The 23,778-nt window shown below is 37.4% G+C and overlaps 1 protein-coding gene across 1 annotated transcript in view; it reads left to right on the plus strand.

Annotated features, from left to right (window-relative positions):
* LOC306869795 (NMDA receptor synaptonuclear signaling and neuronal migration factor-like) overlaps window positions 1-21,955 on the plus strand; it is a 36,277-nt gene extending 14,322 nt beyond the window's left edge. The window contains exons 5-15 of the mRNA XM_079416709.1: window positions 239-310; window positions 5,052-5,104; window positions 5,544-5,633; window positions 9,289-9,416; window positions 9,564-9,647; window positions 9,967-10,000; window positions 10,173-10,243; window positions 10,360-10,439; window positions 11,640-11,742; window positions 17,757-17,832; window positions 18,333-21,955. Coding sequence (XP_079272835.1) covers window positions 239-310; window positions 5,052-5,104; window positions 5,544-5,633; window positions 9,289-9,416; window positions 9,564-9,647; window positions 9,967-10,000; window positions 10,173-10,243; window positions 10,360-10,439; window positions 11,640-11,742; window positions 17,757-17,832; window positions 18,333-18,430 — 889 coding nt within the window. The 3' untranslated portion in view covers window positions 18,431-21,955. The remainder of the gene's footprint in view (window positions 1-238; window positions 311-5,051; window positions 5,105-5,543; window positions 5,634-9,288; window positions 9,417-9,563; window positions 9,648-9,966; window positions 10,001-10,172; window positions 10,244-10,359; window positions 10,440-11,639; window positions 11,743-17,756; window positions 17,833-18,332) is intronic.
* Window positions 21,956-23,778: the final 1,823 nt, after the last annotated feature.

Consider the following 23,778-nt stretch of genomic DNA (forward strand, 5'->3'; position numbering starts at 1 on the left):
AGATTTCTATGAATTTATCCTCTGTGCTGGTTGGTGACTGAGTGTCTGTTACACTTGACTTCACTGTGGTCGTAGTGTTTAGTGTGTGTACGTGACTGTAGTGTCCCGTTGACCTGTGGGTGGCGATTCCCTGTTGTGGTTTGAACCTTCCTAGCCACTCTAGATTTTTTCCCCCCTGCACTACTCCCTATGCACACACACCTACCCCCACAGCCTGTAACACTGTGACCGGTCCCAGCAGGGTGTTCCGTGGAATTGCAGAAAGAAAGAGGAGGAAAAGAGAGCAAGAGGCCACCGCACTGATGGAGAGGTACTGTCTAATGCCCCTAATGTCCTGTGTCACAGCCCTTCCCTCAACACACACATGTAGATTGAGACAGTGGAGAGGTGGTGTTTGTGTTTTGTGTTGTCCTGTGTTAGTGTAGTATTATGGTGTGTTTATCCCCTCAGAATCTTTAAAGTCTATATTCCAATCCTACACACTACACATGAGGATCTGCTTTTCGTTCATGGCACACTTCCTTGTGGAGTCGTGATGCTAGGCTTACCAAGCAGAAAGCCAGAAGCAGTTTATTGATTGAAACCCAGAGATTTCTACAGAAGCTGGTGTCCATTTCAGAGTAAACAATAAAGGTGGTTTTTGTGAGATAAAGTTTAAAATAAGAAATAAAGTCACAATTGTTAGATATACGCTTCCATTCAGAATGTTGGTGTCAGTAAGATTTAATTTTATATTTTTTAAGAAATTAATATCTTTGCAAAACCTTAAAATAATGCATTATTTTAAACTTTCCATTCATCAGTGGATCCTGGAAAAAAATGTGCTGCAGCTTCCATAAAATATTAAGCAATGATTTTTCAAAGGTAAAAAAGATTCTTGAGGCCAAAGTCAGGATACTAGAATGATTTTTGCAGGATCATGTGACACTGAAGACTAAGGATTGCCTATCACAGGAATAAATTACACATTCAAATATATTATATATTTATTAAAATATATTATACACATTAAATATATTTTGCAATATTACTGTTTTACTGGTCAAATAAATGCAGCTTTGGTCTGTATAAGAGAATTATTTCAGACCCCAAACTTGCATGGTAGTGTGTAGTCACAATTACTGGAAATAAAGTTGCAATTATAAAAAATGAAGTCACATTATTTATTTGTTTTTACTTTTAAGCAGAAACCAGCTTCTTTAGATTTAAACTAAAGGGTCAGTGGAGAAAAATAAAAATGTTCTTAACATTTCTAACTGCTATTTTATAAAATTCTGACTAATAATATGCTATTCATATAATGTTGTTACACTGGCTAATATTCTTTTTTTGTTCATTTATTAAATATGTTACCAAACTAACTTTTGTTTAATACTGTACTGGCCTGGGTAGGTTTATTGTCTGGGTCAGAGGTGACGTGTTTATTTTTCTATCATAGTGGGTGTTTATTTATTTATTTATTTATTTTAACAGAGCTATTGATATGTCTGACCTCTAAACGTAACCCTCACACAAATGTATGTTTATTAAGCCATTTTGTGGTCCTCACAATATAAGTAATTTCAGGTTTAACTGCCTTTGAATGAAGGTAAAACCTTGACCCGTACACACACACAAAGCACTTGTGTGCGTGTCTGTCTGTGTTTGGCTGCTCGGATCAATAGGCCAATCGAATAACCAAAGGTGCGGTGACTGGAGTGTGTTAGTCAATACAGCTGACAATTGAACACTTTCAGAGTTTCACTTATCGGTCTAGTGTCACGCAGCACACTAATGCCATGAGCACCATGAATAACTCAACTGCAAAATCTCATTACGTCAGGCCGAATTGGCTTACATATTTAAAAACACTTGTTCTCAGTGTCTCATTTCTGTCAAACAAAAAATGCAGTTTTATAATGTTAAATAATAATAATAATGTGTTGGTCCTTGATTTCCATACAATTACGCTGAATCACAATCCATATATTTCCATGTGACTTTCAACATTATAAACAGCTTTGCATGACAAACATACCAACATTTAAGTTGATTAATAATTGTCCTCTCCAGTGAGCTGTTTACTCAGTAAGTCAGTAAGTTAACTGCACAGTTGGATCGGACCTGTCTGATTAGTGAACAAATCATTTTAGTTTTGTGAATGACATTAGATGATTCAAATGAATGATTCATTCACAAACCAGATAGCTGTACTTCTCATTAATACACCCAAGAGAGGTAGGGCATATGTCAAGATGTTCATTGAACAACTTGAATAAAGACCTGAAATAAAGTGAATGAGTCATTTTGACTACTTTCAGATACTTTTCATGGTGACTTGGGAGCGTGACAGTTCTCATTCACTTCAGTTATTTTTGAAGTGGCCAAGATGTTTCTAAAAAGCAGCATCTACAGGTCTGTTCCCTGAGCAAGGAGAATTTTTGAGTGAACTACCTCTTGAAGCTCAAGTATTTTGGGTTGTGCTGAGTTTCTTTATCTGATGGAGAAAGTGGAACATGTACTAGATCTTCTGATGTTTCTGTTGTACCCATTAAATGGCTGTGCTCCTTAAGAAATGTGTGATATTTTATTCTTTGCATAAAAAGGAACAGATATATATCTGTGAGGATCAACATGTCACTCTGACTGATCGCTCTATTTTCAGCACACTCACAAATGAGGATTAAGATCATTAGAGCGTTTAATTAAAAATGGCCTGCTGAAAAGACGAGGCTCTCTTGATATGCACTTCTATTTTTGAAACTTGATGAAGATCTGCACTCCTTCCTTTTCAACATTGACTTTGACAGCAGTTTAGAAGCATGTCAGCAAGACGGACATAAGGAGAAAAGCAGTTCTGACAACTATTCAGATGCATTGTCACCGTGCTCTTTATAACCATCTCAAATATAACAGCGATATTAAAAAAAAGCCTGCTTCTATTTTGTAAAATGTTCACGTTGGTGGATTTGATTAGAGGATCATAGCGGCACAGCTACATACTGTAAAAAATGTCCTCTGCTATGTATCACTGTACTGCAGGAATATTAGTTTTCTCGCAGTATATTTAACTAGCTTAGGCAGCAGTGCTGCTCTCTAATATTGTGGTGTTGTGCAACTGAATTTTTATGCCTGCAGAAAAAAATGCTAACGGTAAGATATTGACTGGGAAATATGACACTGTGGCCATCATGTTTGATTCTGCATTTTGTAAAAGCCATTGCCTCAAAATTTCATCCTTAGCCCAGCTCTCATTTATTGTAAAGGCTCCGCATTGTCTGCTTGAGCTGTTCTGTTATTTGTTGGCAAATGAGGAAAGATCACCTACCTCTCCACAGCACACTCTCCAACTATACTACACTACAGTGTAACCATGGTGACATGATGCATGGAGAACAAGTGTTGAGTGCTAATGAGAGGAGAGAGGTTGAAAGAGTGGGTCAACTGAACTTGCCTTCATTCTCTGATGAGGATGTTTGTAGTGATTTTCTGGTATGAAACCGCAGTAATGACTACATAAAATGAAAGCATTTTTGCACTTTCTACAAGATTATTCAAATTGTTAATTATTTAGTGAAGTACAGTGGTAGCAGTTCACCCAAAAATGAAAATTACCCCATGATTTACTGTGCATACGAAAAGCTAAAGTATAAAGTTTATTTATAAAGTTTTAAATAAGGATATTTTTCTTACACAAATGCATCAATTCACTTTAGAAAGCCTTTATTAATCTCCCCAAGCTGCGTGGAGAAATTTTTGTAATGTATGGATGCAGTTTTTTGGGCTTCAAAATCTTGAACCCCATTCACTGCCATTGGAAGAGCCAAGACACTTTTTAATATAACTGTTTGAAGAAAGTTGTATACACCTAGCATGGCTTGAGGGTGAGTAAATCTTGGGATAATTTTCATTTTTGGGTGAACTATCCCTTTAAAATTCAAAGTCATTTTCTATATTTCTCTGGCTAATGGAGTGTTTATACTGATACTCATCTATATAGATATAACATCACACAAAATCAAATGTTTTTGCTTGCCAGTACAAGTAAAAAAAAATACCTTGTCCTATTTTTCAAATTATAGAGTAGTATTTGAGAGAGCCTGTGCTTTCAAAAGGACGGCCTTGCTGGTGGCGACCTGTCTTATGTAGAATAAACAGGAGTCATTTCTCATGTTTGGTCATCATTCAAAAGTAAGTATAAACATATTTAAAAATACTGTTTACTTATATAGTTGTAAAACTTTCACTGGAAAAAAATACTTGAAAAATATTCAATTCAGATAAAAATTATTTTTTATTTTATGTTATTTTGAAATCTGCATGAAATTGATGTGATGTATATACCTGGCTTCTAGAACAAGACGTAATGTAGAGCGGGACTTGATTTGTCCACTAGAAATTGATTGGTTTATTGGATCATTGTCGTTTGCTAATTGTTGCGTTCTCATGTGAGTGACAAGTTGGTGGAAGAAGTTGGTGCCCCTTTTTCATACCAGTGAAAATGTAATCAGAGCAGAGTAGCGATGTAATTACAAGGAGAAGGGGAAGTTATTTTGATTAAAGATTACGAGGGCATATGGATTAAAACAAATATGTTGTGCACTGATAAATCATTTATAATAAACACTGCAATATTCCATAGTAAATGAGGATTGTCAATTTTGATTTCATGGTGACTTCAAGCTAATAGCTCAGACAGTGTGCTTGAGAATACAGTAATGAAAATATAGGAAAATACAGACCCACAGATGAGTAAATGTTGTGTTTCTGAAGCCTGAATTAATGTCAAACTGGGACAAACTGCTTATTTATGCCTGTTTATTACAGAGGAGCTGTGAGGACTGGAGATTTGTTTGGAGTGCACTGAGCTTGTTGTATAACTTCAAACACTCATCCCCGTCCATAATCAGCCATGCTAATGCTACCATGTATAAATGGATTGTTTGAAAGTGTATTTAACATTTCCATTTTTGTCTCCTCTTCCTCCATCTCCCATTTTTCTTGTGCTCTTCCTTCTTGTCTTATACCTTTTTTCCAATCCAATGTGCTTCTGCAAATCCTTTCTATCCCAGAAACTTCCGGAAACACCTGAGGATGGTTGGCAGCAGGAGGGTGAAGGTCCAGAGTGAGTTGTTTGCAGACGTTTGTGTGTTTGTTTGTGTGAGGGAGTGAATGAGTATGTTAATGTTTATGTATGGTTGTGTGTATGTTGTCTGTATATTTGTGCAATTTTTTAAATGTAAATATGCAAACATGCCATTGCTTGACAATAATTCATGGTGTCAGATGAATTATTTTCAGGGGTTACAGATGCTTCAGGCATCTGGTACAAAGGATGAAAACAAAACCATTTGGCGCACTTGTCTGATGTACAACTAGCAATGTGATTTAGTTTCTGAATAATTCGCCTCCCCTCTTATCAATAACAGTATACACTTACAGTGTTTTTAGAGCTAGAACTGAGAAATCCTCAAACATGTCAACCTCAGACAAGAGCCCAGAGTGTGTGTGTGTCTGTTGAAGAGCAGTGTGTGTGATGCTTTCCTCCTCCGCTTCATTATTAGCATTTGCTGATCGCAAAGCGAAGAGTTTCAGCCGGTCCTGGAGTGACCCCACACCTGTCAAGCCTGACTCTCTCCATGACTCCAGAGACAGTGAGTCCACACACATATACAGACATGTTGTCTCGTTTTCTGATTTCAGTTCATGCACATTATTGGTCACTCACACAAAACACTCATACATTGGTTAATCTTACGATTTCTGTTAAGATCATATCTCTGCCTTATTTACACATAACATTGACAGACAGATTCAGAGATTTCTGTCTTTATCCATCGAAGTGGATAAAGGTTGGACTGACTTGCCATAAAAGGTACGAGAGGTATTATCACAATAGAATTTTTAAATATGCTACCTGTTATGTTCTCTCAAACGTGTTGTTTGATAAGACGTTGAGTTAGTGTTCAGTGATGCATCTAGTTCGATTGTGCTGAAAGCATTTTGTCATGCCTGACCAATGTAGGTGTTCGTTTACTGGGGTCTGGGACGGGAAGTGAGAAAAGTAAAGTGAGACAACAAGTTGATGCTACTTGCTGTGTCAGTGTGATTCTTGTCAAACACAACACTACCATTCAAATTTAAAAATTTCCTTACGCTCAACAATGCTGCATTTATTTGATCCAAAATACAACCCAAATTCCGGAAATGTGAGGACATTTTTTAAATTTGAATAAAATGAAAATAAAAATCACAACTAAATTTCAAATCACATTAGATAATATTTTATTAACAATAGAAAATAGATAACATAACAAATGTTTAAACTGAGAAATTTTACTATTTTATGCACAAAATGAGCTCATTTCAAATTTGATGCCTGCTACAGGTCTCAAAATAGTTGGGACGGGGGCATGTTTACCATGGTGTAGCCTCTCCTCTTCAAAACAGTTAGAAGACGTCTGGGCATCGAGGTTATGAGTTTCTGGAGTTTTGGTGTTGGAATTTGGTCCCATTCTTGCCTAATATAGGTTTCCAGCTGCTGAAGAGTTTGTGGTCGTGTTTGACATATTTTTTGTTTAATGATGCGCCAAATGTTCTCTATAGGTGAAAGATCCTGACTGCAGGCAGGCCAATTCAGCACCCGGACTCTTCTAATACGAAGCCATGCTGTTGTAATAGCTGCAGTATGTGGTTTTGCATTGTCGTGAAAAACACAAGGCCTTCCCTGAAATAGACGTCGTCTGGAGGGGAGCATATGTTGCACTAAAACCTTTGTATGCCTTTCAGCATTCATAGTGCCTTCCAAAACATGCAAGCTGCCTATACCATATGCATTTATGCACCCTCATACCATCAGAGATGCTGGCTTTTGAACTGAACGCTGATAACATACTGGAAGGTCTCCCTCCTCTTTAGCCCGGAGGACACGGCATCCGTGATTTCCAACAAGAATGTCAAATTTGGACTCGTCTGACCATAGAACACTTTTCTACTTTGAAACAGTCCATTTTAAATGAGCCTTGGCCCACAGGACACAATGGCGCTTCTGGACCACATATGGCTTCCTTTTTGCATGATAGAGCTTTAGCTGGCATCTGCAGATAGCATGGCGGATTGTGTTTACCGACAGTGGTTTCTGGAAGTATTCCTGGGCACATTTAATAATGTCAATGACAGAATCATGCCAATGAGTGATGCAGTGTCGTCTGAGGGCCCGAAGTCCATGGGCATCCAACAAAGGTTTTGGCCTTGTCCCATACGCACAGAGATTTATCCAGTTTCTCTGAATCTTTTGATGATGTTATGTGCTGTAGATAAAGAGATTTGCAAAGTCTTTGCAATTTGACGTTGAGGAATGTTGTTTTTAAAGTATTCCACAATCTTTTTACTCAGTCTTTCACAGATTGGAGAGCCTCTGCCCATCTTTACTTCTAAGAGTCTCTGCCTCTCTAAGACATCCCTTTTATAGCTAATCATGTTACAGACCTGATGTCAATTAGTGATGTTTTATAAACAAATTTTGGGAGGAGCACGCACAGATAATTAACACGGCCAGTTCATCATTAATAATTGCACCATTTATCTAATCAGCGCAAGAGAGAACCCCTATAAATAATCAAGCTTGTCCTACCTTCATTATCTCTCGACTTCAGCATCCCTCCGCCACCCCGTCTCCGCACCTTCAGCCTGTCCCTACCCCAGCACAGGGAGGAGCACTCGGGGGGAGCGCTCTGAGGCCGGGCTAAACACCCTCTCCCTGGACAGCAAGCCAAATACGCATAACCTTTACTCAGTTGATTGTATGTAAGTGTGAACTTGTGAAACTTAATTAGTTGCTAGATGTTCTCCCAGCTGAATCTTTTCAAAATTTCTTGCTTTTTCAGCCCTTTGTTGCCCCCGTGCCAGCTTTTTTGAGACCTGTTGCAGGCATCAAATTTGAAATTAGCTCATTTAGTTATGTTCTCTATGTTCTATTGTGAATAAAATGTGATTTGAAAGTCTTTTAGTTTTCATTTTAATCAAATAATTAAAAAAAAATGTCCCAACATTTCCGGATTTCGGGTTGTACAAAATGCTAGTATTTTGAAATTTGCAGTTTACTATTTAAATACATTTTAAAATATAATTTATTCCTATAATGATGCCATTACTCAAGTTGCAGTGTCACATGAACCCTCAGAAATCATTCTAATATTCTGATTTGGTGCTCAAGAATTTATTATTATTATTATTATTGTGCTGTTTAATATTTTGTGGAAAACATGATTTTTCTGGATTCTTTGATTAATAGCAAGTTCAAAAGAAGGACATTTATTTAAAATAGAAATCTTCTGTAACATTGTGTGTCTTTACTGTCACTTTTGATCAATTTAATTTATCATTACAGAATAAAACTCCAAACTTTATTTATTTTATGTTAATTTAATATTAAATATATATATATATATTGTGACGGGGTTGAAGAATCACGCGACAAGGAGAGCTCAAATAAATACCCCGGAGGGTGGATTTATTAACAAACAGTGGGTTCAAGGTGAAGAGTGGCTTGCTGAGGTGGTGCGGTGCTCTCTGTGCGTGATTTCCTAGGTGCGGTGAGTCAGTGCTGTGCTCTTGGCAGGGCTGGATCGGTCACACGCTCGTCTCTGGAAATCAAATAGAGATCACACATTAGTTCTCAGCGTTTCAAGACACCAGTCTTGCCATTCTGCAGCCTCGCATGGCTTATCTGGCCGTGGGCGAATTGGTGTCAGGTGTGGCCGATCCAGTCGTGATGAGCGAGTGCAGGTGTCTCGTGTCTGTCTCCAGGGCAACGCTGATGAGTGCTCGGGATGCTCGTCACAATATATATATATATATATATATATATATATATATATATATATTTATTTATTTAATTTGATTTTGCATTATGACAATATATTTTTTAATGGTGAAAATTAATGTCTTTATATATATTTAAAAAAAAAAAAAGTAAAACAAAATCTGAATATGATATTTTCTTTAGAGGCTGCATAAGATTTGCACATCATGCAATTCATCACACATCAGCATCTGTGTCTATGTGTAAAATGTCTGTTCACCATAGATGTACTCTGCTGTCTATATGTGTGCTTTCTCTTTGTGTTCTATATCATTAAACTTGTTGTTGCGTAAGAACTTGTCATAAACTGTGGGAAAGGTTATGTTAGGACGACTAACCTCTCAGACCTGAGTGACAGAATGCTTGTTGATAGGACCTGTCATCTCATTGGTTGTTTATGTGCTTGTGTTGTGTTTCTGTGTATTTGCATATACCCTCTTCCCCAGGTGGAGACCTCCAGGCATCGTCTGGCAATCTGGATGAAGAAGACTGCGATGATGTCGACTGGGAGGAAGAGAGAGAGTCGGAAAGAGCAGCTTGTGAGGGCGATGACTTCATCCCACCCAAAATCATGGTACATGCATCTCTCAACCACTTTGACATGAGCCAAATGCCTTTTTATGAACTCATCGCCAGTTCCTCATTACATGTAGCGCAGCTGTTTGATCATCGATGGGCTAATTAATAAAAGTGTGTATTATTCATCCTTGTTTTTGAACAGCTAATATCATCAAAAGTACCAAAGGCTGAATACGTTCCCAACATCATCCGTAGGGACGACCCCTCCATAATCCCTATTCTCTATGTGAGTATAATTTAATGATGCAGTCATACATGGGATCAAAGAGAATCAAAGTTTGATTATCCAGTATAAAGCCCCTTGTGTTAAGCACAGCTAATGATGTCTACCAGTCAGCTCTCGCATGCAAGTTTTAGTAGTGTAAATCATCATTGTTTGAAATTGCTGCTTTGTAATGCTGAGCTAGCCATGTAGTGCTTATATTATGCTTGAATTATGTTCAAATAAAAACGCCATGTAATATTTACCAACTGATAATTCGCAGATTTATGCAGCTCTTTTTTTTTAACGAGTCGTTAATTCTTGCCCTATTTTCTGCCCACAGGATCATGAACATGCCACCTTTGATGATATACTAGGTACGTGCTAATTGGCCAAATGTTTTCTTTTTGTTTTTTTTGCGTATGCCTGATGTTTGCTCCTGCTGTTTGTTTACTATGAAAAAGCTGGGCTATAATTTCATATGATTTCCTTGCTGTCTCTCTCTCTACTTCTCTGCTATCTGTCTTCTCTCATCTCTCTGCTCTTCAGAGGAGATTGAAAAGAAACTCACCGCCTACAGAAAAGGCTGCAAAATCTGGAACATGCTCATCTTCTGTCAGGTTTGAAAAAATATGTGTGTGATATTTGCATATCTCGCTTTTTCACAAGTCTGCATGTGGAGTATTTATGTGCATGTTATTTTGCACTGCGTAAATTGGATCTCTGTATTCTCCAGGGAGGTCCAGGTCATCTCTACCTACTGAAGAACAAAGTGGCCACATTTGCCAAAGTAGAGAAAGAGGAGGACATGATACAGTGAGTGTTCACCTTCACAAAACAAAGTGCAGCCTGTCATATCTGTTTCTTTTTGTTTTATTTGTAATTGTGCTGCACAATTCATAAAAAATGTGAGATTATGATGGTGGCTCCTGCAATTAGCCTAATTCATGGATGCAAACTTGTCTCCTTTTGGTGAAAATCACCTTTTTGAATCCAAAACAGGTCATTTGTGTGAGTTTACTTTGTTTTTTTTACACACAAGCTTTTATTCGTTTCACAGTAAATGCTGCTCCACACAAACTTTGTGAGTTTGGTTCGATCATAATGTGCTTTTGAAAATGTATGCACTCAATTATCTTTCCAGATTTGCATGATAATAGAATGATAATCCTTAAAGTCTGTCTTGGGTTTCCACCAAAATAAAAATTATATGGTTGAACATTTGAAAGCGAACACAAGATAAATACTGGTATTAATTTATTAGTATTAGTGGTACTATGCAGGAGTTCTTTATTGGTTTCATTTTTAGATGTTTTTATAATTTAATTTAATTATTTTAATGACTGTCAATCCACCTTTTGAAGAAAAACTAGGGGAGTCACATCTTTGTCACCTTTTTCACATCTGATGAGTTTGCATCCCTTTAAATAACTAAATGTGAAAAAATGCCTTTTAGATTTATTCCTTTTGCTTCAATTTTGCTTCAAACAACATACAACACAACTAGAATGTTCACATAATAATGAACAATCTGCAATACACAGTGCAAATACGGGATTTACTGTGTAGTGTAGACAGATTCAGATTCATTCACTATAATGGTGAGTGACAGTTGGTGAGCTTGCATTAAACTGCAGGGCTCAAATAGTTTTGTGAAGCCATATAAACGTGCAGTGACAGCTTCAGTCATTACTATGAGAATGCTCCAGGGTTATCATGCTATTGGTGCTATATATAATTTATTCAAAATTTGAATGATGGTGTCCTCTTTTCATGTTGCAAAAAAGACACTGTTAAGACACTCTTTATTTACTGCTGAATAAAACAGAAATAAATAATTCAAGATCACAGCTCAGATCATTTTGGATGTATAGACTACCTAAAGATGGCATTCAGTTTCCCTGCACAGAATAGATAGTTTATGTCAGTTTATTAAAAATGACATTTTTAATTGTGATTACAATATAAAAAACTGTGTAGCCTTACTTTGTAATTATTCTGAGCTTTTGTGTGCAGGTTCTGGAAGAGACTCGGCAGATTCATGAGTTTATTAAATCCTGAGCCTAACCTCATCCACATTATGGGCTGCTATGTGCTCGGCAATGCGAACGGAGAAAAGGTAGATGATCACATATGCTCACCTCCCTTTGTGTTTCTACCCATGTTTCATGCCATAGGGTTTTTGTCATAAAGACAAGACAGGAAATTATTAAGACAGGCTTTCGGTGTATATATAGAGAGACTATGTACATAGTTTGTATTTACAGTGATATCCTTTATGTTAATAGTCATTTATGGATTTTAGCACACTTGCCAAGCTGACATTACTGTACAACCTCATACTTTCATGCTGTGGCAGGTGTGTGCGTGAGAAACAGAGGAAGACAGGTGAGTGTGGTCAGGGTCAGGGTCAGGCAGGATATGATATGATCAATATGATGGCAGGAGATGAGGGTGCCAGATTTGACAAGCAACTGCTCTGTGACTGACAGATAGACAGTCTGTCACCCCACCGCCCCCGCACTTCTCTGCCACATATAGTCTCACACACGCATACACTCTTAACATGCACACACACGCAGTCTCTCAGCGGCACATACTGACAGGAGCCTCTGGCCACTGCAGCTCTGGACATGTATTCAGCTGTGCTAATCTGGATATGGGCTTATAACTATGGGAGCATGTTTCTGCCATGGGTTTAAAAAATAAATAGGTAATTTTTATCTCACAGTTCCAACTTTTGTGAGATTGTGAATTGTGAGATGTTAAAGGATTAGTTCACTTCCAGAATAAAAAATTTCCTGATAACTTACTCACCCCCATGTCATCCAAGATGTTCATGTCTTTCTTTCTTTGGTCGCAAAGAAATTAAGTATTTTGAGGATTTTTCTCCATATAGATAGTGGACTTCAGTGGTGGCCAGTAGGTTGAAGGTCCAAATTGCAGTTTAAGTGCAGCTTCAAAGGGCTCTACACAATCCCAGCTGAGGAATAAGGGTCTTATCTAGCAAAACAATCAGTCATTTTCTATAAAAAATAAAAATGTATATGCTTTTTAACCACAAATGCTCGTCTTGCACTAGCTCTTGCAATGCACATGCGTGTCTTACGTTGGAAAGGTCACGCATGGTTAGTTATTTGTCTGTGCACTTTGGTTCAAAAAGGTAGGGTAGGGTGAAAAACTCCATCTCATTCAAAATCGTCCAACATCGTTTTATTACCTTTTTTTGTAAAGGAAGTTTGACTTTCTGTGACCTTTCCAATGTGAGTGTGTAATGCATTGGGTAGAGCTAGTGCAAGATGAGCATTTGTGGTTAAAAAGTATAGAATTTATTATTTTTTTTTTTTAGAAAATGACAGATCGTTTCGCTAGATAAAACCCTTATTCTTCGACTGGGATTGTGTAGAGCCATTTGAAGCTGTATTGAAACTGCAACCCGTTGGGTCCCATTGAAGTCCACTATATGGAGAAAAATCCTGGAATGCTTTCCTCAAAAACCTGAATTTCTTTTCGACTGAAGAAGGGAAGACATCAACATCTTGGATGGCATGGGGGTGAGTAAATTATCAGGACATTTTTATTCTGGAAGTAAACCAATCCTTTAACTTGCAGTTGCAACACATTAACTCACAATTCTCAGAAGAAAAGTCAAAAATATGAGATAAAAACAGTCTTCTAAATATAACCTTTCACACAGAAAACTACTGTTGTATAACCATGGTATTGGATGATTACCATGATATTTCCTTTAAGGTTTTTCAAAGAATACAGTGGTACTATGTTGTCACGTCCAAAATACAGACAAAGCTGATCCAAACCACATCTCTACATGATTTAAAATCTGATTTTGGAAATATGTTGCCGTTTGAATGGTCAAATCAGATTTCAACTTGTTATTTTCATAATTCGGGAAGCTTCGTGACTGTGAGATTATGTATGAATCATAGGCACATAAACAGATGTGTCTGAATGCACTCGCATTTGACATTCACTGTTTTGAATGATAAAGGAGTGCATATGCATATTTATGAGTGTAAATAGTGCAGTAATGTCTCCAACATGCATTTTGTCTGATTCGCTGGTGAGTTGTGCACCACAGAGACAAAATTTCCAGTTTTCTGTCCTCTCTTTCCACACCTATATGCAAAGTATTCCAATATGCAAGTCACACAGATAATTTTTAAGCATAGTTATATTCTTCAACGCTGAACGTTGACAGCACTGTAGTGCACCTGTATGGCAGACACTTTGTAACAAATTTGGATGCAGTCTCTTGATTGAAGTGCACACAGTCCCTGATTGAAGCACACATGACCATGCACGAAACTAGAGTCTTTTAGAATTTCTGCCACATGAACATTTCATCCAGGCAGTTTATGAAGACAGATCTACAGAGAGAAGTAAAGGGGGAAAAAAAGAAATAGAGAGGCTTTTTTGCTGCATTTAGCAATTATCCCCTATGGTCCTCTCAGCACTGTCTTGCTACTTCTGAAGGAGAGAGCTTGAGTGAACTTGCTATATATAGAGCCTGACCAGGTGCACCAAGCAGCCCAACAGCTCTGTGCCTTCTTTTTGTGTTTAAGGGAATATTCTTGTATAATTTGAAATGCTATCATCATTTACTCACCCTCATGTCATTCTAAACCTGTATGCAATTTAAATATTGTATGCATTTACATGCAATAACAATAATTCATAAAGGATACAAAAGCACCACAAAAGTGTCATAAGTGGGCCACGCGAGTCTGTAAACAAATCATTCAGACTGGTTTTATGACCTGGATCAAATTCATTTAAAAGATCAACTTCAAAAGAGTGTTTTTTTTTTTTCTGTGTGCGCTTTGGTTGTTGTGTTAACATCAGAAAACTGTATTACACTGTCTCTGTTATTTGTTTTCTGTTAGCTGTGCCAAGGCAGCAGCAGCTGGCCATATGTCTTGTGTGTTTTATACCAGAGAGCTAATAAGCTTGTAACGACTGCCTGAGCACATGTAATTTTATACTGAATAAAGGGAAGAGACTAATTTGCTGAGCTGAGCTTCATCAAAACAGTGACAGTGACGTGACATACGGCCAAGTATGGTGACCCATACTCAGAATTCGTGCTCTGCGTTTAACCCATCCAAAGTGCACACACAGCAGTGAACACACACCCGGAGCAGTGGGCAGCCATTTATGCTGCGACGCCCGTGGAGCAGTTGTGGGTTCGGTGCCTTGCTCAAGGGCACCTCAGTTGTGGTATTGAAGGTGGAGAGAGTGCTGGACATTCACTCCCCCCACCTACAATCCCTGCTGGCCCGAGACTCGAACCCACAACCTTTGGATTACGAGTCCGACTCTCTAACCATTAGGCCACAACTTCCCAAAACCATGAGCTAGTTCCTCATGAGTCCTGTTTTTGCTGTTGTTAATTTGATTTCAGCTGCTTATATGCTATAAATTATTATGATATTTACAGTTGGGTCATATGTGTGTATCACAATGAAAGAAGATGAAATGGCCTGAAGAGCCAGACACCCCTTGCTTCACTACAATGGAAAGAGATTGATTAGCTGAGTGTGGATTCACGAGGCTTTCTGTGGCTTTCATGATCGATTAGAGAGGTGGAGAATAGCTTCTAGAAAAGATGTCCAGATGAGAGATTATACTGAGAGCGACCAGAGAAACAGAAATCGAAGGATTGGGAGGTGGAATAGCAGGAGGCAATAAATGCACTCTGACAGGCTTTGTCCTGATATGAAGGATTCTTATTAACACTACCAGACCCCCTCTAACGGAGGTCAATCACAGAACCACAAAAACACTCAGTTTAATGCTCCACAGGTCGCCCTGTTTAGCTTCCTCTGGTTTATGATGCACATTCATCACTGTATGACTCCTATTAGCAGTCAATCAGATTATCAAGTCGATCAGAGTGAAAGTTCGGATAAATACTTTGGTTAGCTTTAAATAGTTATAGATTGTTATAGCAGTTATAGACTGATATTTGGATATTTTGAAATGTACAGACAAAGAAGTTAGTTAAAACTAAATTAGTTGAAATTATTACGGTATATTGTCATAAATTATAATTTTTTATTGTTATATATACACACAATATTTGATATTTTAAGTCAATAATAATTATTATTACTTAAAATATTAAATATTGTGTGTGTTTATAATCAAATATAATAATCTAAATAAATATAATAAATTAATATAAATCAAATAATCAGATAATTTTGTGTATGTTTCATTTGCATTTATTACATGATGTTATGTATCAAATATATCTATGTATATATATATATACATACAGTCATGGCCAAAAATATCGGCACCCTTGGTAAATATGATCAAAGAAGGCTGTGAAAATTAATCTGCATTGTTAATCCTTTTGATATTTTATTTATAAAATTCACAAAAGTCTAAACTTTCATAGGATAATACGAATTTAAAATGGGGGGAAATATCATTATGAAATAAATGTTTTTCTCAAATACACGTTGGACACAATTATTGGCACCCCTAGAAATTCTTATGAGTAAAATATCTCTGAAGTATATTCCCATTCATATTCACAATTTTGAGCACTCTAGGGTGATTATGAACATGAAAATTATCCAGCCATGGCTTCCTGTTTCACAGAAATATAAATAGGAGGGAAAACAAAACCCAAATTCCCTAAATCATCCATCACAATAAGAAAAACAGAAGAATATATTTCTGATATGCAGCAAAAGATAATTGACTAAGATTAGTGAAGTGGCTTTAAGAAAAGAGCTAGAGCAGTGAAAATTCCCATTTCCACCATCAGGGCAATAATTTAGAATTTCCAATCAACATAAAATGTTACGAAACTGCCTGGAAGAGGAAGTGTGTCTATATCGTCCTAATGCACGGTGAGAAGGAGAGTTTGAGTGGCTAAACGCTCTCCAAGGACCACAGCTGGAGAATCGCAGAAAATAGTTGAGTCTCAGGGTCAGAAAACCTTTTAAAAAATTGTCAATTTTGTTTCAAGAAAAGTTCTCCTAGCTCATCCAAAAGCTCCAGCATATTCAGTTATCAGACACGACTGAAACTTCAAATGGGACTGGCTTCTATGGTCAGATGAAATAAAAAAATTAGCTTTTTAGCAGCAAACACTCAAGATGGGTTTGGTGAACACAGGGATAAAAAGTACCCCATGTGTACAATGAAATATACTGCTATATTTTTTATGTTGTGGGCCTATATTTCTGCTGGAGGTCCTGGACATCTTGTTTAGATAAATGGCATCATGGATTCTATCAAATACCAACAGATAAAAAATCAATAAGTTACTGATTCTGTTAGAAATCTTATAATGGGCCATGTTTGGATCTTCCAACCGGACAATAATCCAAACACAAACCTCAAAAACAACACAAAAATGGGTCACTGAGCACAAAACCAAGCTTCTGCTCTGGCCATTCCAGTCCTCTGACCTGAACCCTGTAGAAAATGAGTGAGGTGAACTGAAGAGAAGAAGCACCATCATGGAGCTGGGAATCTAAAGGATCTGGAGAGATTCTGGATGAAGGAATGGTCTCTGATCTCTTGTCAGGTGTTCTCTAACCTCATCAGGCATTATAGGAGAAAATTTAGAGTTGTTAAACTGGCAAATGGATTTTTCAAAAATTATTGAATAAAAGGGTGCCGTTAATTGTGGCCAGTGTGTATTAGAGAAAAAACATTTATTTCATAATGATATCTCCCCCCCCCCCCCATTTTAAATTCTTATTATCCAATGAAAGGTTAGATTTTAGTGAATTTTTTAAATAAAAGATCAAAAGGATTAACAATGTAGATTAATTTTCACAGCCTTCTTTGATCATATTTACCAAGGGTGCCGATATTTTTGGCCATGAATGTATGTGTATATATATATATATATATATATATATATATATATATATATATATGTATATATATAATTACAGTTACATTATCAACCTCTCTGCTATCCAAATATTGGTATCAGTATTAACCTGAAACAGTATTAAACAAACAGCTGTAAATATATCTCTAATGTCTGTTTTTAATTGGGAATATTATGAGTAATGCTGATGATCTTTTGCTAGTTTAAACTGTGAAGTGTAGTGAAACAGCAAAACTTTCTCTCGTCCTCAGCTTTTTCAAAACCTCAAGAGACTGATGAAACCTCATGCCATTGAGTTTAAGTCTCCTCTGGAACTGTCAGCTCAGGGTGAGTGTACTGCGCAGTGCACACACACACACTACAGACATGACCAATCACATATTCTGACACACATACAGTAAACAAACTACGGAACATGTATTTCAACAAACTTGCATGTGCCACGTGAACTCCGACCCCAACTTTCATCCATGCCACAGCTATTGATTTGACAGTAATTATTCTTCAATCAAAACCTCATTAACTTCCCCCACTGTTTCTGTCTCTTCATTGGACCCAGGAGGAGGCCTACTTACCCCCTCCCTCCTCTTCCATCTCCTTTTGTCCCCTAAGGACTCTACACAGCTTGATTCACACTGTTGAGGATAATTACCACTGTTTTAAATAGAGAACTGTATTTAAAACACCCACAAATGCCTATAAAGGCCTCCTAATGTAGATCTATTTTACTCAGCGGATGGTATGGTAGATGTGTGACATGCTGCCTGTTATTTTACGGTCAGATATTTTAAGGAGAGCTAAAAATGTTGTGCTGTCTCCACACTCAGGTAAGGAGATGATCGAGATGTACTTCGATTTCCGCCTCTACCGCTTGTGGAAGAGCCGCCAGCACTCCAAACTTCTCGACTATGATGACCTTCTGTGATGTTGAGTCGTTGGTTTAAGCAGCCCAAGAGGCAGGTAGCTTTCTTTAGGGCCCACGCGGCTACATTCCCTCCAGAGAGAGCCTGGGCGGAAAAGCCCTGAGGTGGAAGGAGGAAGATGAGGTTGAGGATGAGGATGGCATTGAGAAGACGTTCCAATTCTCTGCCCTCAGATGTAAAGAGGGGAAGCAGCCATTACTGTTAGGTGCTGTGTCTTCACCCCATCCATTTGAGCTTTCAGCTTGAAAGAGAAACATTCGGTAGATCTCCGCAGGTCTTAATAACTTTTAAGTTGTGAGAGGTTTGGAAAAGAATGTTCAGTTTCTTTGAGAATTGAAAAAGCTGTGTTAAGGAGGAGGTAAAATAAGAACAGATTTGTTTTTAGTACTTTTGAGTAGCTGTTTTTGTGGTTAACTAGCAGGGGCAGTGAAACAAGGCCATTAAACAGTGAAAAACGCCTTGAGGTTATTGTGTTATTCACTATCTACAAATGCAGGATAAACTGTGGAACTACATAACTGTTGTATGTACATATTCACTCAAACTCTATAAAAGAACTACTGTAATTTATCTTTCAGCATAATATTGCACTGTTTTAGTTTTTTTAGGATTCATTAGAGGGAATATAACTCAGGTTTCATTCATTTAACTGGCCTCCCTCTGTACTGTACCATCTTTAGATAGAGAGAGAAGAGGAAAGCAAAACTTTTTTTCAATAGAAAGCTGTTCTGAATGATTGAGTTACCTGAGTGGTGTTGAAATAACACTCACACATTATATCTGTATCAGGAGCTTTGTGTGTTTAGATGTTTTATATTTCTATAGACTCATGTACTGTATGTGTAACATTAAGGCATGTGTAGACGGAGCTCATTTTAGATCGGCAGATACTATCCTTTAGCTTCAAATTTTTTGAAATTTTCTAGCATCTTAAAGGAAAAACAACATTAAATAAGATTTAAAAATTAATTCATTTTGACAGTAATATAGACAATGTTATTCAGTTAGTGAATTTGCGCTCAGATCGTGTCATATTTGTGAATTTTCTCTGTCTGTTTGTTTGTCATATGCGTCTGTAAGTATTTGACGTGATGTCGAACACTGTTTTGTGGTGTTTTCTTTGTAGGTGGAGGATAACTGATCATTTTCCATTTCTGATAAGTCAAAGTGCAATTGTATCTGCAATATTTCTCTTTAAGTGTTACTGTGATCCTGTTTTGAATATAAAGATTAGGTTTTTTTCATAGTATACAAGATAGAACATTTAGTCTTTAAAGTTGTTCTCTGTGGAGGAAAATGTTCACGAATCACTCTAGTTGGTGCGTGGGTGTGTTTTGGATGCACAAAACAGATAAAACAGTAGATAGTTGTAATCTTTAATCATCACGAGTGGATGCTCAAGTGCAAAACAGCAGCAGCTGGTGCAATAGACAGTCCAAAGCATTTCATAAAAAGCTGCCAGATAGAAAAAGTGCAATGTGGTTAGTCTTTCTGGGGTAATAATACAAAATGAGAAGGCATTGCAATATTCGATGGAAGCAAACAGGAAAAAGATCCCTAATGTTGCTATATTTAGAGCATAAAACTCAAGTTGAAATTTGCCGTTATGAGAGCATGTGAAGAATCACGCATATATCCATATCTGTTTGTGAGTGTGTTTTCGCTTTAGAGATGCGGACAGGAGCACTGAGATGTGAAGGATGCATCTGTGTTTGCCTTGTACATCTCTTTTCATCTCTGACCACTCATGCAGACGCCCTGAAAATCAAATAAAGCACAAAATCTCTGTATCTGTAGGGCCATCAGGGAACGAGTGTGTTCTGATTAGATCAAATCAAAACAGCCCGACCACTTCTTTACTGTTCAGACGATTGCATGTCTCGATGTGGCTTTGTATTTTGCTATCCAAGCTCATTTAAACTCATGTAAACATTTCTGCACTGTTTCTACCAAGTCCTTGTATGCTATAATGCTATAATGATTGTAAAATTGCAAGGTATGAATATGATCTATGGGTGTAATAGAACGTAGCATTTGATTTCTTGTGTTTTTTCTCTGATTGAGCCAATGGCACATGAGAACCATAAGGACTCAGCAAGAGCTCTGAAGATCATGGCCATCTGGATTGGCAGAAAGGTCTTTGGCACATCAGGTGTGAAGGCCCTACTCTTGCAATAAGATGTTTAGTTATGCCATATGGCCTCGTGTTGATTGTGTCATGCATCAGAAAGTCATTTCATATATTCATTGTTATGCGTTGTGTTTTAGGAAATGAAAGGAGAGTTAGTGGAAACATGCATGTGTCTCATTCTCAACTAACCCATCCTTGTGCATCTCTCCAAACTATTTCCTGTAGCAATAGACATTGTAACATGAGCTGCTTTGTTTCTAGGACACACTGTACTGCTTCTAGAACACTGCTGTTTGAATACCTTTGTATGCTGTTTATGTATCCAGCAGCATCCGTTTTATTTTTACCATGGCCACTGGCTTTGCAGCACAATGGAGAGAGACATATGGGATGTCATTGAGCTTTGGGCAATAATATTTGAAGGCTTCGGGCAGTTTCTCTCTGTTGACTGTACAAATTATTAATGATCTTGATATGAAGCAGTTAAACTAAATGATTATTGTGATGCTAATTCAAACATTAATAATTAGTAAACTTTAAAATCGATAAGGCACTGATATGCATGACAGTTAGTTCCCTTTGGAGTTTGTAAAGCAAACCTGAAATCTTGATATGTTGATATTAAAGAGAATTTGAGAATCATTGACAGAATGTTCAAATGGTTCTGGTATGGTTTTGATGTATTACCTGCGTGGGAATAGAAAATGCCTCCAGGATTATTACACCAAGACGCAATTTTTTTTAATGTCTGGACTGTTACACTGCTTCATATGTAAACATTTTTTCCAGCTTTTAAAAACAGAATATTTCAGTTGATGTTATATTATTCTTGTCCTGTGTCTCTAAGCTGGCTACCTGCTGTTTGATATGGAGTGGTGGGTTAGCATCATGATTGCGCCATTAGACTCCTTCATGGCGTTCTTAAGAGAAATATGTTTTTGCACACTTGCAGTGTGTCTTTTTAATTTCTGCAAAGCCTAACGGGTGAAACAAATCACTTTAAGCATTGTCAGTAGCAATGATAATCCTTTAAATAGCCTATATTACAATATCTAGAAAGTCTTGAAGAGTGATGACAGTAAACATGTATGGTTTTCTTAGTCTGGCTACATTGCCAAATACAGTATATGACATTATAGTGATTTGTTCAGTTAAATGGTTAATATTTCTTAAGCAAATTAGCTTATCTTGTCAATTTTCTACTTTAAATGACTAAGCATAAGCTCCTAGTTTCTATCTCTTTAGCCCAGTGTTCACAGTATTTACTATGAGACGTATTCAGGAAGGTAGTTTGCTGTACAACTGTTTGTTTTTCCCTGTACAACCTCTTCACAGCAATGAACACTGGAAATGTTTCCTAACCTGTTTTACAGTAAAATGTACCCAGTTTTAAGTGAAATTTTGTCTCGAGTCTTCTTTCTTTTACCTGAATGCGATTCATCTCCCTCAGTGAACATGTGACCAACCGTGTCCAGAGAAATAAAAATGGGTGACATTTACTTGACTTGCCGTTTTCTAAATCTATCCGTGAGGATCTCTAAATGCTATTTATACAACACATCCTGTGACTCTACATACAGTAGGATAAGAGGTTCGGGGAGTGGATGGATAGACTGGCACACGCATGCTCACGCAATCGCACACACTCCGAATGGAAGTATAGCCTGGGCTTGAAGCAAATAGTCCAGGGGGATCGTAGTCCTTCTGTCATGAGCAAAAGGGTCTGGTATGAGTGTGAGTAATAGAAAACGAATGCGGTGAGATTCCCTGTGGTACAGAACAGAAAGCCTGTTGCCATGTGCTTTCATTAGATGCTGGACAGCATGAACTAATCTAGAACAACCTCCCTCTGTCTCTTTCCTTTTAGTCCTCCCTCTCTTTCACTCCTTTTCTTATTAAGTTTCCTGTTTCCAATAGTGACCCGAAGAGCAGCGGAGGCCACCCTGTCAAATCTCTTGACATAATCACAGCTTGCACTGTTTAATTGGTGCTGCTACACTAGAGTTGAGAAACTGATGGTCTCTGGGGACTTTTTGTTCATTAAAAATAATGAGTCAGACAAACTCATCAGCACCACAAAAACATTCTGTGATTCAGTTGGAAAAATATAAACATGGAAGTGTAATTAAAAACATTATTATCAATATGTATAAAGCAATAGCCTTACGAAAAGAGAGGGAGAGAGAGTGCTTTGCATATTTTTTTCTTTTTTCTTTTTTTTTGCCGGTCAAGCAGTTTGATTCTTTGTGAAGGCATGGAGGAGGGAGAGAGAGGAGAGCGATCAATCTCCGACCAACACAAGCACGTACAGGCTGCCAGAGAGAAGCAGAATGTGTTCTCTGGGACTTGCTGCTGTTTGCCCCACACATACCAAGGACACAAAGCCACTTAGTCTCTGTCTTGTCATTACACAAAATAGCGTAAAACCCATATACCTTCCAGCATTCTGTAATGCATCACATCTGCTAAATCATATTTGGCCACCCACTGCTTTCATGCATTTATTGATCATGATGGAAAAGGAGTCTGAAAAGTGTTTGGAATATAAAAATGTCTGATGCTTTGTGGCAATGCCTCTTTTTAAGTGCCTCAGATGTTATGTAAAACAAGTGAAATCAAGGTCAAGTCAGTACTAATCAACCTTCATTTTACAACTCCCAGGGAATAATTTTGTAATTATTTTCTATTCATTTTCCTTTTTCAGTTTCCATTATATTAATTTCCTCTGGTTTAATTAAAATGCAGTAAGCAGAAATGATTGAAGCGGCATTCTTGTGTTTTTACAAAAAGTAGACAAGAATCTGTGACTTTTCTAGAAACATTGTGTTAGTTTGACACGTGGAAAAAAATGATACGATCATAATAGTGACTCATGGGTATAAAAAAAAAGTAATAAAGTTGCATCATACTTGATTAAAACCAAAGCAATGCTGTGTTTTTCCAAGCTAATTCCCTAATTAAATTTCCTTGAGTTCTCTAAAAACACTATGTATGTATCTCTATAATGCTCAGTGTAAATGTTTAAAAATACTGTCCTGTGCACACTACGAGGTCTAGAGCAAAGATAATATGTAAAGAAAATGAGTTAGCAACATTAGATTAATGAAGCACTCTGCTCTTATGGCTCTGACCCAGCTCTGGCTCTGCTGGTGCAGTCCTCTGCTCAGAATCATGAGGTTTAGATTAACCTTTCCTTGTCTGAATTTTCCCACACCCCAT

This window comes from Barbus barbus (genome assembly GCF_936440315.1).
Source record: "Barbus barbus genome assembly, chromosome: 5".
Taxonomy (NCBI): Eukaryota; Metazoa; Chordata; class Actinopteri; order Cypriniformes; family Cyprinidae; genus Barbus; species Barbus barbus.